Source organism: Aythya marila, assembly GCF_965140915.1.
Source record: "Aythya marila genome assembly, chromosome: 21".
Taxonomy (NCBI): domain Eukaryota; kingdom Metazoa; phylum Chordata; class Aves; order Anseriformes; family Anatidae; genus Aythya; species Aythya marila.
In genome coordinates, this window is record NC_139062.1 from 679575 (window position 1) to 690262 (window position 10688).

Consider the following 10688-nt stretch of genomic DNA (forward strand, 5'->3'; position numbering starts at 1 on the left):
GCCCTATCCTAACATTTTTAAGTCTATGAAATTGCATTTTTTTAAATTGAAAAACATGCTCGATTTTTAAAGACTGTTCTATTTTCCTGGATTACTGTGGTGACTTGATTGCCTGTGCCTCCTCCATGTTGTGCTATGTATCCACATGATGAATCTGTTGGGACAGAATTGTTTTAAACATGCACATTGTGTTGGGAAAATGGCCCATACCTCACAGAGCTTTGTGTTTAAAAACAAAACAACAACAAAACCAGGAAGCTGTATTGCTTGAAAGGAAACCCTTCAACTTTAATCTTAGAGTCTGAGTTGTGTGGCATTACGAATACCTGAGTTTTGTTGCTTTCCACATGCACTGAGAAACTCTTCAGCTTTGAGAACTAGACCCTTATACACTGACATATTTCCTTTTTCACTTTTTCTCTTCAATATTTTGTGATTTTATTTTTTTTGTTGTAAGTAGCTATAAGCTAGTAAGAAAATTATGACAAGTACAGAGATAAGGCTGGTTGGAAAATTTTATGTAAACACGGTTCAACAAAAAATGTGAAATTTTGCAAAACTGTTGCTACTGATCTCTTCCGTTTTTAATTCTTGTCCTATTTTTGGCTATGTTCTCATGCTGATGGTAGGCATATGGCAGAGGACTCCTTGTGCATGCGTGTGTGTGGTGCATGAGTCTGTGATTTGATCGTTGAACTTGAGCTCCTGTGCCCAAAGGAGGAGACTTGCACTTCCTAGTAAGACTTTGTTTTTCTTATTTTTCCAGGTCAAACAAGCTCTAGGCCTAAAGGGCCTGTTTCTCAGAAATCCAAAGCAGGCATCTCTGGACAGTCATGCTGCTGGTCAGCTCCACCGCAAACACTCCTTTAGCAGCCACATCTTGAGACGGACAGCAAGTGCCCCCACCAAAAGCCAGAAGAAGAAGAAGGGCTTTCCCGAAATTGCTTTTGACACAAAAGACAACAGCTCTGAAGGGGCCAGCGAAGACCGTGAAGCAGAAGCTGCCTCACAGCCTCGCTTTGAGCAAGAGGCAGAAAGTGCTCCTCTGTCACCAGCTCCCAGAGATGGTGCCAGTGGGGAGGTACATGGCAAAGGGTTGAAAGGTAAGGCCCATAGTTCTCGTAAAGCCAAAAGCCACAGTTGTGCTCAAGGGGGTGCTGCTTTCAGTGAACCCATACAGAGGTCTAACAGGGTCCGGCTTCAGGAGCACCAGAGCGAGAAGCAAAGCGTCTTTGCACGCTGCGCCATCAACAGCTCTGGTAGGATTGGCGTGGCCACCAATTGCATGAAATGCATGATTGGTTCCAAAGAAAGCCCAGATCTAGAAAGCAAGTGGAGCGACCATCCTGCCAGGCCTCTCGCTAAAGATATGCTTCACCATGAGCAATATAGCAGTATAACTGGAGAAGAGAGGTTAGAGCTAAAAGACTGGGGTGGTACAGGCCAGCCCAGACCGCAGTCAGATTTGCAGTCTTGCAGCAGCCCTGGAAATGCTGATGACCTAACAAGGAGCACCCAGTCTTTTGTGACCCCAGGGAAGAAAAATGTTGAATCTAAATGCCATGGAATAAAGGCTCATTCCCGGCAGCGGTGGCAGTGCCAATCAGGTGGCAAGTATGGAAGCACTGTCAACTTGGTTCCAGCCAGCAATGGCTCTATATCCTCCAACTCCAGCAGTCTAGAAAGCCTTGGAAGCCCAGAATTCCCCAAGCACTGGTCTGAAGCTTCTCGAAGGCAAGTGGGCACCCTACAGAGGGAAATGAATGCCTTGTTCGTTCAAAAATTGGAGGAAATTCGAAGTAAATCCCCTATATTCTTTACTGGTAAGACTAGATTTTCTTCACCCTTCTCCACCTTAGATCACATCATTGTCTCAGCTGCTACGTAGCATCTTAGAACCTGCTCTGTGTTGCTTTGCTATCAAGAGCGCTTTTTCTTTATTTTTTGCAATGACAAGAAAGGAATTGCATAAATATTTTTATTTTACTTTTTTTGTAGATGTGTCTGGTTTAGATTAGTCCTTCCCACACTTAGCTGACCATCTGCAGTAGTAAAAACTGTCAATAGTCCATGAATGTTTGGGTCGCTTGTTCAAGGTTTTTTTGTTTCCTTGTTATTTTGTGTTTTGTTTTTATTTTTTAGCAAACGTGGTATGATACTAAGTAAATTTTGAGATCCAAACCAGAGCATTAAGTAGAGATTGAATATGGGAAAACCGTGTTAACAAACATTATTTCCACTACCAGTGTTTGTGTTTTATTGAGCAATAACCACAGCAGAGCTGCTATTTAATGTGCACTCCTCTAACAACAAGCCAGTCCCTTCCTCAAAGAACTTGCAGTTTTGTATGTAAGTTACTGACATCAGTTCAGGGATCAGTGGATGGAATTCTATGGTCTGGGTTATTAAAGAGATCACACTTGACCGTTCTGGCCCTTCACATATAAATCCTCAGTATGGAAACACTTAGATGTGCTAAATGTTGTTTGTGTGATTTGACTGTGACCAGAGGGCACAGAGTTACATAATATAAAGCAAGCAAGGTATGTGACCTGATGTTACTTGACATCAGCCAAGCTGTGTGGACTGTTAACGTTTCCCAATTGCAAAGTAAAATCTGTGCATTTAAAGGAAGGCTGCTTAAGCTACAGCATTTTATTTTAGAGTTGTTTCAAACCAGGGATATGCATGTGCTCACTGGGATCGTGTGGCTGTGTCTTTTCAAATGAACTGTATGTGAATATGGAAAATAGGAACAGAGGTTACTGAGATATATATATTTTAATAAGGAACCTGGCTTTTTTTCTCCCCTGATTTGGCAGAGAGGGGAAGGAAGGGAAGAGATTTTGACAAAATTTCCTCTCTAACAGAACAACTGTGAAAAGGAAGTAAAGAAATACAGCTTTTCCCTATTACTGCAGGAGTGTCTCTTCAGATTCCTTCCACTTAGTTGTCTAAGGAATATGAGCATTGATGATTACATTTTCAGGAACTCTTAAGTGACTTGGGTGCTTCTCAAAACATAATCCCTTTTTTAGGAATATGTTCTTGTCCATCTGTAGTGGGCTTCTTTGAAAGCCTCATACAGAAATCTAAAATATTCGGTGATCAAATTTCTTTCTTTTTTTTAATTTTTTTTAATTTTTCCCAGTATGTGCTTTGAGGTTTTAGGAGAATACCAGGGCAACAGGGGGAAGGAAGAAGTTTGCCAATTCCTGTCACTTGAAATTAATCCAAAACAGCAGAACCCTTCCTATGCCTAACTTACTAGCATTGGGCTTTTCATAGGCTCTGAGTAGCGTGACATACGGAACCATTTCCCATTGTCAGTGCCAGCTCCCCTGCTAGCCCCCTAAGTTACTAAACAAATATTGTGATATGCTTGAAATTTGATTAAATCCATCTGACTTCTCACGCATGGACTCAGCAAACCTTTAAAATTGTGCAATAGTCACTTGGCCTGGATGCTGACGGTCCGGTGACAAGCACTGTTGCACAAACAGCGTGCTTTCCCCATCCGCCCGCTCCTTTAGTGCCCTGGGCCAAGGCACCAAGGAAACCACTAAGAGCAGCCTAACACGGCTGCATTTCATAATTCACATTCTGCTGATGGGAAGTGCCAAAAGGGTGAGGCAGGAAAGTATAGTCTCGTCTGTCCTCTTTATGGCAACAGCATTACAGTTTCCAGTGTTTCGCCTTGTCAGTGCACCTTAGTCTTTATAGGTGACCTAGCCTGGATGGGAAGAAGGGGAGCTTATCAGTATGACCAGCTCTGGACTCCTCCAGGTCCCCCCAGTTTGGCCACGTTGTGAGCGGTGGATGCTTACGTACGTGTATGCCTTCAACAGCCAAGGTGCCTTCATCCCTTTTAAGACTCCCGACTAATGAAGTACCGGCTGTTCAGCGGCCGTCACTTGTTCAGCTTCGTGTCACTTGGAAAAACTGCTGCTGAAAAGAAAAGACCTAGTATGCTCTTGGCATTTCCTGGCAATACAGATTGTTTTGTCTGTAGCACTGGGAAGCGGGTTTGGTGCTAGCTTCCTTTCCCTGTTCTGGTGGAGTTCTTTGCTCCTCAGTGTTTTCTGCTCTGGGGCTCGGTAAGCAGGTGGCCAAACAAACAAGTAAATGCACAAGTGTTTGGTCCTGAAGCAGTGCTGCCAGTGGAAGCTTTGTCATTACTTTCAGTGGAGGAAGAGTTTTACCTGAGTGAAAAAGAGCTGGAAAAGAGAAGACAAAGCTCTTCTGGATACTTATTTATTTATTTATTTATTTAATAGTCATCAAGTCTGATCCTGGTTGGGCCATAAAGCTTTTGGGCTCATGCTGGGGTCCTCCAGCCTGGTCTTACTCGAAGTGAACATGGGCTGTCAGTTCCTGGGAAGCAGGTGTTGTTATATTTATGCCTCGTCTGACATAGGAACGTGCTGTAAACGTGCGTCTCTTCTGTGGGGTCTCCAATTTGTCTCATTTCAGTGGTACGGCTTTGTGCTGCACTGATGTCTACCAGGCTCCAGTGACGACAGACATCTTTTGGCCATTTTATTTGCACCCAGTGTAAATGTAGGCTTTATACCAAATTCTGTGTGGCAGGTGGGAACAAACTCATATTATGTTACTAAAGTTTTCTTCCATGGTAGTAAAAATTGGTTTTTATTTTCTATAGCAAAAGAAGTGGACTTAAATCTGTCCATTTATGGATTCCACTGAGTGCTCTGGTTGGTCAGAAATTCTTAGGATCCTACAAAAATGTGTGAATATTTGTTTCCCTTCCCTCCCTCAGCACTAATTTATCCTGTTATGTGCACCTGCCTTCCCTACATTAACTGGATTTTTCCTCTGTTCTGTCCCATTATTCTACATGCACACTCTCCCTGTCTAGTTAAGAACTGAAAGGACAAGCAAGTTAAAGGTAATTGTCAACTGAGTGTCACTGATTCGAGCACCTTGTTGCCTGTACTCCTGGTTTTTATTTGCTTCCTGCCTTAAAATGATCTGCTCCAATACTCCTGAGGTTGTGGTCTGCCCCGGTGCATCGCTGGTTCTTGCTGCATGTTCATGTTGTGGTTTGGAGATGTGGGAGCAGTCTTTTTGGCATGATTGCTTGGTTTGTGCGATACAGGGTAGAAACACTGCAGGTGGAGTGTTTTTTTTTTCAGGTAATTGGTGGATGTAGTGAGTCTTCAGGGTTGTGCTGTTGGCTTGGTGTTCACGAAGCATGCTTGTGTGTGTGAAAAAGAAACTGCAAGGTTTTAGGAAAACAAAGTCACTGTGTCATGTTTTTGGTTGGTTGGTTTGGCTTGGTTTTAAAAGCAAATTGACCACATTGCATTGTACATACACAGATCGTTTTACTACTAAGCTGCTTCGGAAGTCCTATGGTGCTTCTCTTTTGAGTAATCAGTTGTTGGAATCACATCTATTGGTCAGGCAATGATGTTCTGATTATTATATATAGTTTGATTATGATCGGAGGTACTGTCATGTTTGAGTGCTGCGGAGAAGGAAAAGAGCAATTCAGCTGTTGCTAGATGGTGGAGGACGAAAAGTTGTATTCTAAGAGGGGATACAAGGGCAAAAAGAAATGGATGGATACAGTTATGCTTTGAATAAGACAACAAAAAATAGTGTGTTGCTAGCATGCATGGACTGAGATTTTTCAAAAGCAACAGGCTTTTGGGGCAGCTCAAACTGAATGAATAGAAATTTTTGCTGCCTTTAGCTAGGCATTTGAAATCTTAAGTTATTTTTAAAAATCATTATTACTATATGCAACTGCTACCTTAAATACAAAAGGATACCACATAAAGAATAGATCTGCAACTAAACTGGCATTCATAATGGTTAATTAACCATGCGTCTGTTTTTCTTCTTTCTTTCTTTTTCCTCTCTTTCATGTCTCCAATTAGATGTCTGCCATTTCTCAATGCAGAGGTCGGTCACTTCTTTATGCAGCCTAGAAACTATCACTGAAGAGCCTGTTGTTGCCAATGAAAACCATCATGCCAGCCTCTTCTTCCCCCTGCCCATTACTTACAGTGATTCTGAAGAAGGGTCTGTGTCTGATCATTCCACTGAGTTTCAGTCCAAAGGAAGCAATGCATCCAACCAGCCTCAAGAAGTTCTTCTCACTAGAGAACAAAGACCAAATCTGGCTGCGGAAGACCATGTGCAGGCAGCCACAAGAGCAGTTGACACAATTATATCCGTCCAAGAAGATGAGAGGACAAGCATGGTAGGACCTCTCAAAGAGGAAAATGGTTGGACACAGGCATGCCGTGAAGCCGAAGATCAGCGTAGTTTGGCAGTGTGTCCTCAAAAAGCCCGGCCAGTAGTGGCAGCAGGTAAGGCTACTGGTCAACCTGTAGAAAACTGCCAGAAGCAAAATGGCCAGACAGTTCAGGTACTAACAGACTTGAAAAACACCACTGAATTAAAAGGCCAAAAACTTGGTGCAGCAGCCATCCTGCAGCAAAACAGTGTGATTAACGGTACACAGACAACTTTGCCTCCAGATGTTTTCCAGAAAGCCCAGGCTGTACAGGCTCTACCTTCTCAGACGAGCTCTTATGTGTTAGTAAGGAAGTCAAAGAGTGAAGGGATGAAGATGTTGGACTCCTCAGCTTTAATAAAAAACCCAAGTAGCATATCTCCAGCAGCAGAAGTATACTTTGATGCCACAGTTAACGACCGGATCTGGAGCAAGCTAGATTGCAGCAGTCATCGTGACAGCATGTCTTCCTCCTCCAGCATGTCCTCCAATGACACTGTGATAGATCTCTCTCTGCCCAATCTAGCTCGCAAAAGCCTCCCAGATCTTGGCATCCGTCATGAGAATTTTGAGCCCCTTGCAGCTAGAAGGGGGATGCGCCCACGTTCTGCTACAACATCAGGTAACGAAATGCCAATGGTGAGCAAGAGCAAATCCAATCCTAACCTGAGGTCTGACCAGCTGCCGGCAGATGAGCTCTGCCCCCGTTCTCTTGCCAGGAGTCCTCAAGATGCATTCTCATCCATTCCTAGGAGGCACACCTGGAGCAGGCTGTACATCGAAAGTCTCAGGCAATCTTCTAACAAATCCAAAGCCCAGGATATGGTTGGGAACAACCAGGCAAAATCCAAGAGTCTTGGAGACCTTACCTCGGATGATATCGTGTGCACTTTTGAAAGCAAATACCGTAGCATCAGCAGGAGTTTTGTCACTCGATCGATGCGGGAGCAGCGCCGCTCTTCAGGCCTGAGATCCTCAGTCAAATCCCAGGATGAACTGACTGAGCAGCTAAAGAAGCTGACGGCCTTTCAGCAGGAAAATGATATCACTTCCCCCATCAGTCTTGATCCAACGGAATCTGAAGAGGAAGGGGAGAGCCTGGGACTCCTGCGCAGGTCCTCCTCTCGCAGCCAGAGCAGGGTGCGGTACATCGCCAACAGGGCCAAGCAGGCTCAGGAGAGGCAGCGGCTGCAAAGCCTTGGCCAGCTGGGTGGGAGCCCCATTGAGGAGAGGGGGAATCCAGAGGGAGCCTGCAGCGTTGCTAAAGCAGTTTGCATGGATATAGCTTCTCCTACCGTGTTTACAACCCAGCCTAAGAACCAAATCGATTATAACACTGACACAGAAGTCTTCTTTATGCTGAAACTGTAATTCTGATGAGCACTGAGTAAGGTGATGTTTACATTTCTGTCAAAACAAAACAGGGACCTGAGGGGCACAAAATGTGCTCATACAGCTTAGTGCTTCCTGGCCCTCCCTTGATGGTAAAGGTACTTTAGACCACGACTCCAAAAGAATAGCTGAGTGCTAAATTTGTCATCAGTCTGTGGAATTAGAACAAATGAGTTTAATTAGAGACTTACATTTTTACAGTCTTAATGACCTGACCTCGCTTTTGTATTACACTTTCTCCAGCCTCAAATCTGGCCTCCTTTGTGTGTGAGCATTGCTTGGCACTTGCAGTTTGCTCTGTGCAAAACTCATATTCTGTGCTAATTTCAGTAATTGCTTTGTATAACAGCTAAACATCAACGTGATGTCCATGACTGCTAAGTTAAATGTTGCTCTTACAAGTTAGGGATCCATGAAAGGAGGCTGGATTTAAAATCACGTCCCTTGTTTTGTTTCTTTGAAGAGTTTGAGGCATCTGGGAAGTGGTCAAAATTGCAGTGGAATTGTTTCCTTATTAATGTAGTAGATAAAGCCTATCTTCCATCACGGACTTGATTATTTCAGTGAAAATCCATATTTCCTCACTCTTTGAAGAATTCTCACCGTGTTCCAAAGCAATGCTTTTTTTTTTTTTTTTTAATCAAGCTTGTTTATGTATATATAAATATATATATACACATCTGTGTGTATGTAGGTATGTATGTCTGCCTATACATGTACACATGCACACACTTAAACTGAACTGTGACTGTTCCTTGTCTCAAAGCATAATCTTAGGGAACGAGACAAGAGGAGGGAATTAGAAAAAACAGACAGGAAATATCTTCTGACACTAATTCAGAAATGGCTAAAAAGCACACTAATCTTTCCTTGAAAACAGAACCATTCCTTCTTTATGGTATTTTAACAATGCTGCTGTACATAGCACTTTTTGGATGAATTTTACTACTTCTGTATTGCACTGCCATGCAAAATTTTCAATGATATGTTTTAAAAAAAGATATATTTAATTTTTTTAGATGAACATATTTAGAGTTATATAGCAAGCTGACGAGAATAATAATTTTTCCCCCCATTTTTTTTACGTTTTATTTTAGGGTATGTCCCCCTATTCTAACCTTCCCCTTCCTTCCCACTCCCCCGCTCCAAAAAAAGTCATTTATTATAGATGTGCATTTTATCAGTGATGGAGAAGAATGTTTACTGAGATGCATTTTAAAGAGAAACAGAGATTTAATTTTATTTTCAGGCTGCATAGAGTCCCTATTATTGAGAAGATATTTTGCTTTTGTTTGTAATGATTCTTCTGTGTATATTGCAAAACGGAAAAAATTGTTTGTAAAATCACCTTATACTACTAAAATAAACATATTTAATCTTCCAGCTGCTGACTATTTAGCTGTAACATAATGCTTTTTTTTTTTTTAATGCTGTCCAGAATTTGTGGTATGCAAACATGGTTAATTCTACTTGTTTTGCTTTAAAAATTCCTTAGCGGTTGATGTTTAATTTTACTCTTTTTCAGAGCAGTAACCATTTCAGGTCCTGCTAAAATTTTCTCAGGTCCAGCAAAGCACCTGCAAGTACTGGTACAGTGGCGTTCTGCTGTGGGACACACAGCACGTGGCTTGTGTGGGAGCAGTGTCTGGCAGCCAGTAATGGCTGTGTAGATGAAAATTCTGGCAAGACTCACGTAGTTGGTAGTCAGACAGACAATCCAAGGACCTGATCTATTCTGTCACAGCCAAGGCAGTGAATGTTGTACAGAACAATACAAAGATAAACTCTATGGTTTTCCACGTAAGATAGATAGTCTTATTTCATTACTGAGGTTGTTCAAGTCTGACTGAAAATACTGCAGCAAAAATTTTCTCTTTGCTGATCTCATTCAAAAATCTCTTCTCTTCCTATCCCAGCAAAGTACACAGTGAAAATGTGCATTACTTAGTTCATGCTCTCTCCTGGAAAGGTCTTGGGTTTACTTGTAGGTTGCAGGGCTAGAAAGGAGTTCCTGGTTCTAATTTTAGCATCATTTGGTTACAAGCATTTCAATTCTGAGATATCAAAATGTGAGGCTAACTGTAGGTAATGATTTCATCTTGATATGGAGGTGAGGGCTGGGAGGGGTTAAAGTCTGTGATTAAATCTTTTTAAATGATCTTCAGTGTGCTTTGTCTAAACATGTTCCCTCAGCTTTCCATCCTGGGTCTGATCTTTATTGCTTGTCTTCATAATTTGGAGGAGAGGCCCTTGAGGTTTGTGTAACAAAGGTTTGGAACATGCACTGAAGTAACCCTACAATATCTTTGCAGCCTCTGAAGAAAAAAAGGTAAATCAACAGCAGAATGTGTGATCTGCCAAGATTAGTCTTGCATTGTATCTTAACACAAAGCGAATTTCATTAACATTCTTGAGACGGAAAGTCAGCCTGTAATACTTCAGATTTGAGCTGAAGAGCTGCAGGGAGTTGCTGCTTTTTTATCTTTAAAGCACACAAGTACATGCAAATTGACAGCTTTAGAAAGTTAACATTTAAAAAGCCTATTTGTGTCTTTTCGAAGACCAAGTTGCACTTTTTTTTAGAGCTTTTATCGATTAAGCAATACTTGTTAAATTAATGCACCTCACGGAAGGCAGCATCATGCAGCAATTCAAAACATCTTCCTTTGTTCACATTTTTAAAAAGCTGTGCTTGGATTTAATTTACTAGGGCACATGTGAATTTTGTCCTGCCTGCAAATTCATAGTAACTGCCTTGACAAGTTGTTTTGTTGCACTACATAAGACCATTAATGATGTATCCATTTACTTGTCTGAGTGGAATGTATTTCATGGCACCAACACCGCGGGAGTTTACTGTGCAGTTTTGCTCTTCATCTGTTCTTCTTCAGGGAAGAGGGAACACTCTCAGATCTGCTCAGCAGGCAGGGCACTGTCTAAAAAGGTAAGGAAAGCGATAAAGATTCAGCAACAGCGGAGGGAGTCTGGAGTCAAGGCTCTTGGCAGCACTGATTTTCTTTCCTTTTAG

General features: G+C 42.1%; 1 protein-coding gene across 1 annotated transcript in view; it reads left to right on the plus strand.

Annotated features, from left to right (window-relative positions):
- Positions 1-9228, plus strand: part of PLCH2 (phospholipase C eta 2) — an 80799-nt gene extending 71571 nt beyond the window's left edge. The window contains 2 exon segments of the mRNA XM_082776722.1: positions 767-1103; positions 5907-9228. Coding sequence (XP_082632848.1) covers positions 767-1103; positions 5907-7639 — 2070 coding nt within the window. The 3' untranslated portion in view covers positions 7640-9228.
- The last annotated feature ends 1460 nt before the right edge of the window (positions 9229-10688 follow it).